Raw genomic sequence first — 14,718 nt, 5'->3', positions numbered from 1 at the left:
TTCCCTCATGACTTCTGCCTTCTCCGCTTGCTTAAGCAATTTTAAATATGTTCTTCCTAGCTGCAGCCCCAGCTGGACTGGACCTCGGAGGCCAGCCCTTTGCTGGATTGAGGCACCAAAGTGACAGGAGGTCCCACTCAGGAGCCTGGCACGGAGAGGCCCCTGGATGTGTCTCTCTGGCTAAGTGGTTCATCCAGGGCAACTCTGTGGCTGCGTTCAGAGGTGGTGGTCTGGATACAGGACTAGAGAGCTCCCTTTTCTCTTCCTCCTTTCACTTCTCTCATTCTGTCCCTGTTTCTTCCAATCGCCCCTTCAGGGTTTTCTTCATTCAGAGTTACTGTTCTGCTCCCACAGAAGAGTCACAGCAGGGGCCTTTCCCCTCTGAGATCTTGAGATTGCCGGATAAGACATAAGATGCCCAGTTAAATTTTAATTTCAAATTAGAAACTAATTCTTTTAGTATAAGTGTGTCTCATGCAATACCCGAGACATAAAAATTACTCCTGTGCATCTCAAATTCAAATTTAACTGGGCTTCTTGTGTTTTTATTTGCTAAATCTGGCAGTCCTGAAGACTAAGGTTGGAGTGAGGGCAAAAGAACAGCGTCCCCCTCCCACATGCCTACTCCTTCCCCTTCCTGCCTGAGTCACCTTGGGGTGAGCAATTGTTGCCCCAGTTCCTGAGGCGCCTGTCCTCCTCATCAGGCACCTGACTGGTGCCTGTGGGACTTGACGAGGCCCTCGAGGCTGTCTGGGTGGGTGTGGGGGTGAGGAGTCAGGAACAGGCCAGTGTCTGGGCCAGAGGCTATGGCAGGATATTTGGCAACAGAGGTACAGACAAAGTCAGGAGACCTGGGTTCTGATCCCAGCCTGCTCAGTGCCAGTGGGCACGCCACCTTCCTTGTTGCTTTTTAATCTATTAGTATTTTTATCAAAGTGTAACAAGCAGATACATTTTAGTCAAATTATCACACAAAGCAGCACTCTTGTGCTCTCTTTTCCTACCCCAGACATCCACTTTCAAACCCTTTAAAAGTTTCATCTGTGAGTTTCCCTTGCATCTGTAAATTAGTGTGTTTAAGGGAATTCTTGATTCGCCTTTGGCCTCTGTGCGTTCATCTGGGTGGTGGGTGAGCAGTACCCTACTCTCTGTCAGCTGGGAGATTCAGAGTCTAGAGGAGCTGCGGCTGCTCCACCTGGCCCTAGGGACAGGACCACATCTAAGTACAGGTAGAGTGATGCTGGATGGCATCTTTAAATCCAGTTATGGGGGGCAGGATGTGGAGTGGTGGAAGGAGAGGGGAGGGGAGAACGGGAAGGGAAAGTAGTTTGGAGAAGCCTGGGAGGGGAGTGACTTACTTGGCTCTGCAGAGGCCCTGCCTGGAGGGGGCCTCTGACCCAGGGTTCTCAGCCCCAGTCGCCCATTGGAATCACCTGGGGGGTGTTTGTAGCTACAGAGGGTCTGATGTGCAAGTCTGAGGACCCCTCATCTCGCTGAACCTCTTTATGCAACGAGGAACCTGGTGCTCGGTGAGGAAACTCCTCTTGGTCCATCTTCTTCTCATAAGCTGGATGCCTTGACTTAACCTCCCTGCCTCAGTGTCCTGGTCTGTGCACTGAGGAGATTGACAATGAGGCCCTCCCCTCCATGGAATGAGGTAATGCCTACGGAGCCCCCAGCACAGGGCCTGAGCCAAGTATGAGTTCAATGAATGATTCCTCCCCTCAGGCCCTCACAGCACCACCCCCTTACACCTTACCTGAGAGATTGCCCACAGCCCCTTGGCCCACCTCACTCTCTCCTCCCTAGCCCTGGCCCACATGTCCTTCCTCCCAGAAACCCACCTGGATCCACCATATGGCTGCACCCTTTCCCATCCTGCTTGGCCTGATGTCCAGAACTCTGTCCACCTGGGGCAATTTACACCAGGTCCATTTCAGACTCCTGTGCAGGGCACCCCTCAGACTGAAACCATCAGGTTCCCTCAGCCAGACAAGAGTAAAGGTGGCAGAAGGAGAAGCAATCGCTCAACGATGCGGTAGGGTTGGGGAAGACACGGGGTACGATTGGCTTGCTGGGGCTGGGCTGACTTCTCCCATCCAGATGTGGGAGCATTTGCCCCCTACCGAAGAGGGATGGGGTGTTCCCGGTTTAAAGTTTCAGTTTCTTATGTTCTGAGAGCAGTGAATGATCTGGAGAAGAATTTCCAGGTGGGGGCAAACACTGATCCCAGGGAGTCTCCAGGAAGCCAGAGTGGCCTCCGGGACAGGCAGGTGGCAGGGAACAGTAGTCAGCTCTTGCCTAGAACCTGGACAATAGGCTGCGACCCAAGCAGTGGGACCGTGTCATTGCCTGCTGGTCTCAAATTCCAGATCTGCCTCTTACCAGCCGGTGACTTTGGCTTATTCTTTGACCCTACATGCCTTCATCTGTAAAATGGAGTAATTGTAATAATCTGCCAGGAGGTAGCATTCATGAGGACTGACTGCTAACACATCTATGTAAATTGCCAGGCACACAGTCGTTCCTCAGTAAACTATCATTTCCTTCTTTATCACTCCTATGTTTGAAAGAATTTTGATAACCAAACTGCATTTACTCAGAACTAAGGAATTCATTTTCTTATTAAAATTTACAACATCAATTATAATAAAATCTGGCCCCATTAGAATGAAAAAAGAAAATCCAGCCAAATCCAAGACAGGGGCTCAGGTCCTCCAAACCCTTCGCAGGCGCAGGCCCTGGGCCCACATGTAAGGACACCCTGCCTCTCTCCTGGAAGTGGGTGCTCACTGATCCTGGAAGGCTTGGGAGGGACGGGTCCCTATTGGTGATCCAGCCAGTGTCATGCCTCCTGGTGGGTACAGGGAGTACCCTTCCCCATCCTATGCCTTTTTCTGAACTTGAGAATCCCCTGGGGGCAGCTATGCCCCTGAGTGGTTGCTGCATTGCTGGTGGACACCAGGAGTTGGAGCCCAGCTTTTGCCGAGGGCAGCGAGTGGGCAGGTTGGGTCATAAAATGGAAGGCCGCTTGGGTTGTGAGCATTGTTGACTAGTTGGAGCTGGGATGTTAATGTGCTTCAGAGCTGGGTGGAGTGGGGAAAGGGAGCAATGAGGCACGACGATGTTTTGCATACCTACTCTGCGCACGTCACTAAGTTCTCATAACCATACTGCAAAGTATTACCTCCATTTTAGAGATGTAGAAGACGCGGAGGGTTTTGTCCAGGGGCGGTGTCTAGTCCAAGTCAATCAGACCCCAGAGATCTTGCCTGCAACCCCAGGCCCCACTGAATGCAGACAACAGCGCGCCTCGTCCTCCCTCCCAGCCCTTCCCGCCCACCTGAACTTCCCTGGCCCTTCTCCTGGCAGGCTCCCTACGACTGGAAGATAGCTGCTCCAAGTCACTTGAACAGGTTTTTTAACTACTCTGAGATGCAGTTTCCTCATCTGTAAAACGGGTACATAGTAACCCCCATGTGCCCTCTACACATTTATGTGAGGTTCAAATGGGATGACGGATGTGAAAAGACCAGTCCTTGGGGGACGGGGGGGCGGGGGGAAGTAGGACCAGGAATAGTATTCTTTCCATTTTAAAGGTGAAAAAACACAGGACCAGAAAAGAGACAAGTTACCCTAACAAGTTAGCAGAGAAATCTGTACTCAAATGTACTTCAGGGGACTTTAATTCAGTCTCTTATATTAGGATGGTTGCCGGTATACTTGAGTTTGGTGTCTTAAAAAAGTGGGTCCTGCTAATGTTTATCAAAATTCACATTGTGCCAGGTTCTGTACCAAGTTCTCCTTTAATCTTTAAGGCAACCTTGCCAGGTAGGTACAATTATTATCCCTGTCTTACAATGAAAGGAGTAAGACTCAGAGAGATTAAGCAACTTTACTGAGATCATGTAGTTGGAAAGGCATAAGCCAGAAATTAAATCCAGGGCTGGTCCAGAGCCTGTGTTTGTAACCATCACAATATTCTTTCAGTGTAAGTTACTGTGACATCCGGCCTCTTGACTGAGCACTTCCTTTCATCCCAGCCTGCTCCGCCCTCCCTTGACCTTCCCCGTGGGTTAATCTCCAGCAATACTACCTGACTCCCTAGTTCTTTCTTTCTCTAGGCCATCTGAGGCTCTCTCTATCACACGACCCATCCTGTTGCCTTCACAGATATCATTATTGTCTGCAATTATCTTATTTACTCATTTGTTTGTGTCTCCACTATAAAATGTGAGCAGAGACCTTATATGGCTTGCTCCCTGCTGTCTCTCAGTATCTACCACAGTATTTGGCACACAACAGACACTGAGAAATTAAAAAGAAAAAAGAGAGAGAAACACTCAATAAATCAAAGATGAGAGAGAGAGAGACCAGATCTTTGGTCCAGGCCCAGCTGGGGCTGCTCCTCTCCACTTTGGGTCACTATGACCAGGACTCAGCCTTGGCATGGCCACACTGGTCAGGTGGCAGACATACTCCAGGCAGCCTTGGTCAGAACCTGCATCCCCCAGAGGCAAGGCCACTACAGGGATGGGGCAATCCTTGGTGCGCTCATGCTCCTTTCCGGGGTTCTCAACAGAATCAGATCCGAATCCTGCTTTGGGTAATATGTGCTTTGCAACTCTCCTTTAATGAATTTTCGGAAATGACATTCATAGACAATATAATTTTCCTACGCACGATGCTTTTAGAAATCTGTATAAAGTTCATAGAGTAAATATATAATACTTACACATATAAAGTCTTTTATACATAATATACTGTATAAAGGAATATAGAAGAAAAATATAAAGAAAGTAAAATAAATAACATGTATTTCTGTATGTGAAAGCTCAGGCTCCACTCCGCGAGAGAACAGAAACTTGCAAACGTGCACAAATCACTGGCGCTGGAAAACCTGAGCCACAAATGCAGACTTTTACTGGGCCGTTGTGTTAGCAACTCAGCTCACATGGGCCAGGTAACCACAGGGATTTTCTAAAATTGTGAATGACCCTTGGTAAAGTTCTAACGGAAATAGAGCCAAATCTTCCCTAGGGTTGCATGGTAGTTTTATTCCTGGAAAATTCAATGTATTTTAAAACCATTCAAAAAAGATGTGGGTGAAATAGAACTAGCTATGGTTTTATAACAAGTCTCCCCAGAATGACAGGGGAAAGTTGAGAGGTGTACGGGACAACTCCTTGTTGTGTCCTACTGTCCTACACTTTATAAGATATTTAGCGTCACTGTCCTGCCATCTGTCAAACGCCAAGGGCCCCAATCTTTTAGACTTCATCAATTTCCTAAATGTCCCCTAGGGGGCGGTAGCGCTCTGACCGAGAACAACAGCCTGGTATTCGTCATGTGAAGGGACTGTCATGCAGTTCCCTTCCATGGCATTCTGTTACAAACAAGGCTGCCATGAAGGCTGAGCTGGTGTCATTTCGCACATGTGCTAGTGGATGATGGGTGGAGGAATTCACAGAAGTGGCCTGGCTGAGTCACAGGCTTTGAGCAGTTGGAATTTTGATAGTTATGGCCAAAAACTGCCTTCCACGGAGGAAGATTAATCCACACGCCACCAGCAGAGCAGGAGAGAGCCTGTTCCCAGGCTGGGGGTGGGGGTGTCAATTCTGAAAAGCCTCAACCAGGACACTTCCCCTCTGAGGGCCACCTCCTCAGAGCACACTGAGGGTCCCTCCAGTAAAGTCTTGGGTGTCAAAAAACCAACCCACGTTCTCAGGCCATGGACCAAGGGAAGGTAGGAAGGCCTTTCCCTAGGTAGGCTGATCCTGGCAATTACATTTATTAATATTTATTTTTTTAATCTACAAAAAAAAGAGACAGCTTTGTTGCTCTTCTGATTCTGTAAGTAATACATACGTGTTTCAGAGGGGGAGGATGCCTTTCCCCACCAACTTTTTATCCTGAAAACTTGAAAAGCTTCAGAAAAAGTGCAAGAATGTCACAATGAGCACCCATAATACACCCTTCGCCTTGATTCACCAGTTGTTCATATTTTGCTACATTTGCTTCCTTTCTTTCTCTCTCCCATTTGAGACTAAATTGCAGAGATATTTACCCCTGAACACTTCAGTGTGCCTTTCCTAAGAACGAGGACATTCTCCTACAAAACTACAGTATGGTTATCACACTCAAAAACTTAACATTGGCCGGCCAGGTGGCTCAGGCGGTTAGAGCTCTATGCTCCTAACTCCGAAGGCTGCCGGTTCGATTCCCACATGGGCCAGTGGGCTCTCAACCACAAGGTTGCCGGTTCGACTCCCACAGGGGATGGTGGGCTGTGCCCCCTGCAACTAGCAATGGCAACTGGACCTGGAGCTGAGCTGCACCCTCCACAACTAAGACTGAAAGGACAACAACTTGAAGCTGAACGGCACCCTCCACAACTAAGATTGAAAGGACAACAACTTGACTTGGTAAAAAGGCCTGGAAGTACACACTGTTCCCCAATAAAGTCCTGTAAAAAAAAAGAAATTTAACATTGATAAAATAATGTCTAACGTATAGACCTCATTCCGTTTTCTCCAGTTGTCCCAGGCAAGTCCTCTATCACTCCCCACCCCTCAGCGCCTTCAGGGTCCAGCCAAAGACCCGACTTGGCATTTAGCTATGAGCCTGGAGTTTGGATTTCTCCTCTTGGGCTCAGTGGTCCGGAAGCACCAGGAAGGCAGCTCTATGGGGGGACGGTGCTGGCCCTGAACTCAGAGGTGCTGGTGGGGTCCACAGGAGGGACCTGAGCCTTACTTCAGCCCATAAATGTCTTCCTGGGCTCTGGGGATGCACGCTGGATGAGACAGTTCCAGGGCTTGCCCTGGAAGAATTCAGCCTCACAATAAACTACCTCCTGTTTATGTCGCTTCCCCAGTGCTAGATAAGGACTTGTCTGTCAGTTCCCACCACAACCCCTGGGGCTGGTACCATTTTCTCCCCTTTTACAGTTGAAAGGAGATTCTGTTTTTCCGTTCAATGAGGAAGCCAGTGATGGCCACATGGGGCCACATGATGCCTCTGGAAGGACCACTGGGTGCTCTGTCAGTGTGGACTGTGGCTGAGTCAGACAGGACAGTGGCTGCCTCCTCCTTAAGCCTCCAGGCTTGCTCCTCTGTTCAGGCAAGTCTAGCCCAGGGCTCCAGAGCTTCATGGGCATCTCAAGGTTCCTGCTCCACCCTGAAGCCACCATGCTCATTCTTGGGAAATGCCTCCACCAGCTCCAGTGGTGCCTTATCACCCATGGATAATCTTTCCCGCCTGCCCAGACTGCTGCCACCACACTGGGCTTTGGTCACATCAACGATGCCCCCAAGGTTTCTTAGTCTCAAAGCATTTATCTGTAGGGGAAGACAGAGTCTGTGATCTGCTCAGCTCCAGGAGCCTGGCAGGGGCCACAGAACCATTTGTTGACTCTTCACATAGCTTTTACAGATGTGGCTTTAGCTAAGAGTCTGTAAGTTAGACAGGACAAGTGACATCATCCTTATTGTCAACTGAGGAAACTGAGGTGTAGTGACAAATCTCAAAGGCATCCTATTGCAAGAAGAAAACCAGAAATGAAGTGCAAGCCCCTCATTCTACTGTGGGGTAAACTGAGGCTCGGAGGTCACCAGGTTTGATTCCTGGCTCTGATACTTTGCAGCTGTGTGATCTTTGCTCTGGGAAGGAAGGGGTGTAAGGAGTTATAAGTATCTGCCTGCATTTGGAGGCTGAGGTACGATTAGAAGCAGAACCTGGTTGCTCTAGAACCTGGTTTCCAGAACTTTCTGTGCCACAGGTTCTGGGAGACAATCAGTAATTATAATAATGTCACTGAATGCTTGTGACATGCCAGACAGGGGTCTAAGCACTTTACAGCTATGAACTCATTAAATTCTTACATACTTCCTGTGAAGCAGGTGCATTATTACTCCCATCAGGTTATTTTATAAATGGGGAAACTAAGGCTTATAGTAGTTAAGATGCTTGCTAGAGGTGGCACAGCTGCTGCAGAAGGAGATTGGAGTCAGGTCCCTGCCTCCCACGTGCTCTCTTCTTGAGGCAGATAAATGGTGCTGTTATTTTTTGGAGGTCTTGGGGTCTAAGGCCTGAGTAGACGAAACCTTTGCGGGTGAGCAAGACACTCCAGGAGCAGAGGGTTGGGTTGAGAATGGGATGGGGTGGGAACTCCTCTGGAGTCAGAGAGGAGGGGGTTTGAAGTCTAGCTCTTTCATTTGAGTGACCTTAGCGCGATTTAACCTCCGCTTTCTCATTCGTAAAATGGGAGATTGTATGGGAGAAACCTGAATTCTGCTCCACACTAGACTCATTATACGCAAGGACCTTAGTTTCCTCCTCTGTAAAATGGGGAGAATAATCTCTTGGCTGATGGCTGTGAAACTGTTGGTAAACCATATGGTAAACCATAACTTGGAGGCTGTAAATGACCTTAATAGAAGCTGGGTTTTCGCCTTAACCTACAGTTTATAAAATGGTTTGGTGTCATTTCAGACCTCAGCTTCGTGTGGCAAGGAAATGGAAAGGGCGCCTTCCCTCCAGCTCTTTCCACCAGCGTCCACTTCACCGGTAACTGATTGCACTCTCTCCGCCCCCAAATTCAGTGAGAAGTCGCTAAGCCTTTTTCTCAGGGAAAGCTGATGGTTGGCCCCTTGGAACCTCGCTAACGCCGCGTGCGCCGGCTGGCTGGGACTTTCCGGGTCCCGACGCAACCAGTTCTGGGCGTGAGGGGCGGGGAAGCTGGTGACGTCAAAGTCGCGGCCTACATTTCTTAAAGGCGCAAGCTCACACCTTGTTAATACAATCACGGCAGCACAAAAGTTTTAAAGGCAAGGCAGGTGGTGGTATCTCGCGCCCGGGGAGAAATGTGTCTCCTTGAGAAGCGGGATCAGAGGCTTCAGCGTAGGATTTAAGCCCACCTGTCATCCCAAGAAGCAAGCTGGTGCAGCGGAAAAGTACCTGGGCGGTTCCAATTCCGGACTCTAACTTTGAGCCTCAGTTTTATCTTCTGTAAAATGGGGTGAATGAATAATAACCTACTTCCAAAGGTTTTGAGACTTAAAAGAAATAACGGTGTCAGAGTAACCAACACAAAAATGTCGGGCCCCTTCTCCCCTATTCATTCTCTTTTGCAAAGTAGGACTCCAAGGCCCAGAGCGGAGTTGTAACTTGCCCAAGGTCACGGGGAAGTGGGAAAGATCCCAGATTGAACCATTGTCTCCCAGCTCCCGGGCCAGGCTTTTCTCTCTGCCCAGCCTGCCTGGATCGGGTTACAACTCGCCTAACCCCACTGCCCACATCCGCGGCACCCTGCAGTTAGTCAAGTGGTTTTTTAGACCTAAATGGGGATGATGCTAATATCTGTTGGATGCGGTCTCGGTGAAGTTGTAAAAATCCCAGCAGGGAGCCCGGCGAATAAATGTTTGCCATTACTCTCTGATTGCCCGCAGCCTTGGGATTGATTCAACCGGCCGCCGCCAAGCAGACACGGCCACTGATGAAAAGGAGAGTGGTAACCCACGCTTGTCTAGAAAGTGGTAGCGCTGGGACTCCTGATGCAGCGCTCGGCGGGGGGACTGGTGGAGTGGGGTTTGTGAGAATACGCTGTCATGCGGTGCTGCAGCCAGGTCACGCGCGACATGGAGACCCACGACCTTGGCGTGCCCGCCGGCGGGGCACTAGTGGCGTGGGGCAGAGAGAGGCTCACCGGGTCCCGGAGGAGGCCGTGAGTGGGCGGGGCCGGCGGCACTCCGGGCGTGCGGCCGGCTGGCCCATGGGGGCGGGGCCTGCTAGCGAGGTCCGGGGGGCGGGGCGGCTTCGGCGGCCTTCCTTGTCTGTCGTGGTACGAGGAGCGCGCGCGTGGACCCCGCACCGGCCGTGGAGCCGCTATGGGCCCACCCGGCCCCGGGTTCCGCGCCGCGCGAGCACCGGCCTAGAGCCAGGTGGGTGGGGATGGGCGGGGGATGAGGGCCCGGCCGGGGACCGAGGCTGGAGTCGGGGCTCTGAGGGTCCCGGGGAGTCTGAGCCGGGCTGGGCTGGGGACGCGGAGTCCCAGGCCGTTCGGTCGACCAGGTCGGCCCCTACAAGCGGGGCCGGGGTAGGGAGTGTCGCCGAGGGGCGAGGAGAGAGCCTCTCTCCACTTCCCTACTTCTCGCTCTTTCAGCGGAGTCCCCCGGCCTGTGTTTTGGGGAGAGAGAACAGAGAGATTGTCCTTATCCAGGCCCGGGGCCTGGCCCTTTCGGCCCGGGAGGGGGTGGGGGTAGGGCCGGGTACCTAGCCTGCAGTCTGGAAACAGCGGTTGGTCCCTTCGGTGCCGTCGGATTTATTTACACATTTCCCTCACTGCCCTGCCGCACCTCTACACGCTGGGTGACTCGGGGCTCGCCTGTGCCAGCCTCGGGGCTGGGTGCTGGAGTTGGGGGGCACAGGGAGGTGGCTCAGGCGTTTTGATCTGAGCCCCCCGGGGCCAAACCGGACGCCTGCGCTGACGAAGTGCACTGAAAGCCTGTGGGGTGCGGATGAGGAAATGGCAGTGGGCCATTATTGCCCATTAACCAATGGGTGACTATCCCAGGTCACTAACTACTCTTGGAGTGACCTTGGGCAGGTCACCTAACCTCACAGAGTCTCAGTCTCAGCCAAGGGGAGCTGACAATAAGTGCTTTAAAGGGTTATGGTGAGGATCACACTTTAACTCATACTCAGCGAGCGAATGAGGTGAGGAGTCCAGGTAAAGTCCAAAAGTGCGGTGCCTCGTTTCTCCCCTGCACTGACCCCTGTTTTGTGAGCTGACACTCCATTGACTGAGCTTTGTTTTTCAGAACTGAAGCTACAGGATGGCTGACCAGGATCCTGGGGGCATTAGTCCCCTCCAACAAATGGTGGCGTCAGGCGCAGGGGCTGTGGTCACCTCCCTCTTCAGTAAGACCTGGGGAGGTGGGGTAAACCAGAGATTGGCGGTGACTTGGTCCTGGAGGAGGGATCAGGGGTGGGGTCCTAAAAAGAGTCTTTAGACATAATCTCTTCCCCAGTGACCCCCCTGGACGTGGTGAAGGTCCGCTTGCAGTCTCAGCGCCCCTCAGTGACCAGCGGTGAGTGCCAGACCCTGGGGCCAATAAGGGGTGGTGCCTGGGCAAAAAAAGGATCTCCCAAAGATGGGGTCCCTGGGGCAGATGGGGGTGTTTGCTGACTTGAGGGGCTGCCTTGTATTTTAGAGTTGATGCCTTCCTCCAGACTCTGGAGCCTCTCCTATGCCAAATGTGAGTGCCCCAAGCCACAGGAGCCTGTCAGCGTCAGGGGAGGGAGTGTCCCCATCTCCCCAGGGCACCTGTGGGCCCCACAGCCATGGACGAGCATCTGCTTCCAGGTCCTGTCAGCCAGCCCTCTGTCCTACACAAGAACGTCCACCTAGGGACCCCAGCCTCTGCTGGCTGTCCAGGGACAGGGCCTCACTACCTCCCTGGCGTCCTAATGACCCCTCTCTTTCCCCAGTGCCCTCCTCTCTCCGACCCACAGGGAAGTGCCTCCTGTACTGCAATGGTGTCCTGGAGCCCCTGTACCTGTGCCCAAATGGTGCCCGCTGTGCCACTTGGTTTCAGGACCCCACTCGCTTCACTGGCACCATGGTGAGGAGCAGCTGTGCCCTCGGCTGGGTCTGTAGGCATTCCTGAGGGATTCAGATTGCGTGGGCAGGAGACCCAGGAAAAAACGAGTCGGGCAAAGCATATAGGGGCTGCCAATTCAGTTTGGGAAAGGCTTCCCTGAGGAGGTGGTGCCTTCCCAAGGTTTGGAAGGATGAACAGGAAGGAGTCCACCTGGAGCCAAATGGGAATTGACCTTGGGCAGGGTCCCGGGGAGTCTGAGCCGGGCTGGACTGGGGACGTGGAGTCCTGATGGACCCAGGGCTGTGGGCAGAGGTGAGGGCATCAGGCTAGGGCCCAGCCTGGGCCAGCCCCATCACAGGCCTTGTTCATGTTCGTCCTTCTTCCCCTGGGCTGGTATCCGCTTGGCCAGGACGCCTTTGTGAAGATTGTGAGACACGAGGGCACCAGGACCCTGTGGAGTGGCCTCCCAGCTACCCTGTGAGTACCCGTCCTGCATGTTGCTTTCCCCCTGCCCTGCTGATCCCTTGCTTCCCTGTTGGCTGGCCGGGTGGGGCAGGGGAGGCCTGGGAGGCCTGGGAGCCTTGGGGAGTCCCAGCTAACCTCTGTTCACACCCATAGGGTGATGACTGTGCCAGCCACTGCCATCTACTTCACCGCCTACGACCAACTCAAGGCCTTTCTCAGTGGTCGAGCCCTCACCTCTGACCTCTATGCACCTATGGTGGCTGGCGCACTGGCCCGCTGTGAGCACAGCCCTGGGCCCTTGATCTCCCTCTGACCCCACCTGTGCCTGAGCCCAGTCCTAGCTCCCAGCTCCACTCTGCCGGCTTCGGTGTGGGGGCATGTCTTGGGCCCCTGGGACAGGCTGCCATTGGGACCTGTGAGCTGACCGCCCCTCGCTGTTCCCCGCAGTGGGCACCGTGACTGTGATCAGTCCCCTGGAGCTGGTACGGACAAAGCTGCAGGCTCAGCATGTCTCATACCGGGAGCTGGGTGCCTGTGTCCGCGCTGCCGTGGCTCAAGGTGGCTGGCGCTCGCTGTGGCTGGGCTGGGGCCCCACTGCCCTACGGGATGTGCCCTTTTCAGGTAGGCACCAAGGGTGTAGGGATTGGGGTAAGGGAGCCCTTGAATGATGTACAAGAGCTCTACAGCCAAGGCCCAACTGTGGTACTACTGACCTTGAAGTCACTTCTCTGAGCCCTGACTATGTCATCTGTGAAATGGGCCCAGCAGGCAGTGTACTTGTGCAGGTTTTCTCATAAGATAATTCCTAGGGAGCCTGTTACAGAAACTGGCGTGTAGCAGGCAGGCCTCGTAACTAGGAGGGAGTGGTTGTCGTCATATAGGTCATTGGGAGATGGGAGGTCCGGGGCCTACCCCACTGCCCTCTCTGTCTCTAATGAGTGTACCCCGTGCCCCCAAGCCCTATACTGGTTCAACTATGAGCTGGTGAAGACCTGGCTGAGTGGACTCAGGCCAAAGGACCGGACATCAGTGGGCATCAGCTTTGTGGCTGGCGGTATCTCAGGGACGGTGAGTTGGCTGGGCTGGGGGGGAGGCCTGCAGAGGTGTCCTTGGGTGGGGGTGCGCCAGCGGAGTCCTTGCAGGGCAGTGCATCACCTGCCTGGTGATAAGGCTGGCAGACCCTGGCTGAATGCAAGGGATGGGGGTCCTGGGAATGAAGACGAGCCTTCTCCGCACCCCACCAGGTGGCCGCCATCCTGACTCTACCCTTCGATGTGGTGAAGACTCAACGCCAGGTCGCGCTGGGAGCGGTGGAGGCTGTGAGAGGTGAGGGGCCCAGCTGGCATTGGGTGGGGACCGGTGGGGGTCTGAGTAGGGTCTTACGGGGCCATACCTGGTGTCTCCAGTGTCACCTCTGCATGCCGACTCCACCTGGCTGCTGCTGCGGAGGATCCGGGCTGAGTCGGGCACCAGGGGACTTTTCGCAGGTGAGTGTGTGTGTGTGTCCAGGCCCTGATGGGGTTGGTGCCCCCTGGGGCCTGAGCTCTGAACCCAGCCTCCCCTCCCGCTGCAGGCTTCCTCCCAAGGATCATCAAGGCTGCTCCCTCCTGCGCCATCATGATCAGCACCTATGAGTTCGGCAAAAGCTTCTTCCAGAGGCTCAACCGGGAACAGCCTCTGGGCCCATGAAGGGAGTGAATGGATGGAGGCGCTGAGGGCCCAGTTTCTTCCCTGGACGGGGTGGGGCAGGAGGAGACTGAGCCAAGTGCCTTGTCCTCAGGGGAGGGGCCTCATTTTTCTTCTCTCTCAACTTTGAGCCCCAGAAGTAGGCCCCCCTCTGGGCCCCCCTCAGACAGCTTTCTTCCTGCTGGCCCTCATTCCCAAGCCCCAAGGATCATCACTTTTCCACCCCATCCCCCAAGTTCGAGACCAAATCTATTAGCCCCCCACCCACCCGTCCCCGCCCATTTCCTTGTGTGTGTGTTGCAGCTGGGCCTGCCCCCAGGAGTCACAAAACCTTGGGCCTGGCCGAGGCTGAATCTCCCCTGTCAATTCCTTGAGTCTAAAGATGATGAACTTCTCTCTGGTGCCTTTGACTGCAGGGGGCGCTGTGGGGGGTGAGGGAAGTGGGACTTGGTGAGTGATTGCGCACCGGAGGCCTGGCAGGGACCTCGGTGTTGGCTTTGGCTGCCCAGGTGCTGATGCCCTTGTAGAGGACCACACCCCACATCGAGTGAGGACCCAGAGTAGAGGGGTGGGCAACCAGCAGTGTCCCGGTAATGTGGGGGCCAGGGTGGGGGGTGGTGAGACCTCTCCCAGGGGTGCACTTCGGGGACAATAGAGGAGACAGGGTTGCGTCACTGCCAGGCTTTGGCCTAAAGGAAAGGTCTGGAACTGTGGGCCAAAGCTGAATTGCTCAGGACGATGGAAGGAAAATGGCCCTGACAGGGCTTGCCTCCTCCGTCCTGCGCCCCAGGATGCTCAGTCTTCTCGGCCTGGGGTTGAGCAAGTTCTTCAAGAGTATCAGGTTGAAGGGGCACAGACGTGTTTTGGTCCTGCCCTGGGTGGACCTAATTCTCAGGACACTTCATACAAAAGTGCCCCACTCCCTGAACTCTTGTGATCTGCCTGCTCCCAAGGGGCGCACACTGAT

At 53.5% G+C, this 14,718-nt stretch overlaps 1 protein-coding gene across 3 annotated transcripts; it reads left to right on the top strand.

Moving 5' to 3' along the window:
* Positions 1–9,797: 9,797 nt before the first annotated feature.
* Positions 9,798–14,147, top strand: SLC25A39 (solute carrier family 25 member 39). 3 transcript variants are annotated; one of them, XM_033091776.1, is made up of 12 exons: positions 9,798–9,938; positions 10,818–10,917; positions 11,028–11,087; positions 11,211–11,255; positions 11,512–11,621; positions 12,010–12,077; positions 12,219–12,343; positions 12,513–12,686; positions 13,024–13,133; positions 13,310–13,391; positions 13,472–13,552; positions 13,639–14,147. In XM_033091776.1, exons 2-12 carry the CDS (start codon positions 10,833–10,835, stop codon positions 13,752–13,754), a joined length of 1,056 nt encoding a protein of 351 aa, XP_032947667.1. In that variant the 5' UTR covers positions 9,798–9,938; positions 10,818–10,832; the 3' UTR covers positions 13,755–14,147. The 3 variants fall into 3 exon arrangements, with proteins under 3 accessions (XP_032947667.1, XP_032947666.1, XP_032947668.1); XM_033091775.1 differs by having other exon boundaries at positions 11,488–11,621; XM_033091777.1 differs by lacking the exons at positions 9,798–9,938; positions 10,818–10,917; positions 11,028–11,087; positions 11,211–11,255; positions 12,010–12,077 and having other exon boundaries at positions 11,533–11,621.
* Positions 14,148–14,718: the final 571 nt, after the last annotated feature.

Source organism: Rhinolophus ferrumequinum, chromosome 21 (genome assembly GCF_004115265.2).
Source record: "Rhinolophus ferrumequinum isolate MPI-CBG mRhiFer1 chromosome 21, mRhiFer1_v1.p, whole genome shotgun sequence".
In the NCBI taxonomy this organism is placed as follows: Eukaryota; Metazoa; Chordata; class Mammalia; order Chiroptera; family Rhinolophidae; genus Rhinolophus; species Rhinolophus ferrumequinum.
Note: the sequence above shows the minus strand (reverse complement) of the source record. Positions and strands in the feature narration are given on the sequence as shown.

Bases quoted from the DNA above. Each gene is read 5' to 3' on its own strand.
- SLC25A39 (XM_033091775.1), top strand. From the start codon at position 10,833: ATGGCTGACCAGGATCCTGGGGGCATTAGTCCCCTCCAACAAATGGTG. The intron at 12,078-12,218 runs GTGAGTACCCGT...TCACACCCATAG, and splicing joins AGTGGCCTCCCAGCTACCCT to GGTGATGACTGTGCCAGCCA. The intron at 12,344-12,512 runs GTGAGCACAGCC...TGTTCCCCGCAG, and splicing joins GGCTGGCGCACTGGCCCGCT to TGGGCACCGTGACTGTGATC.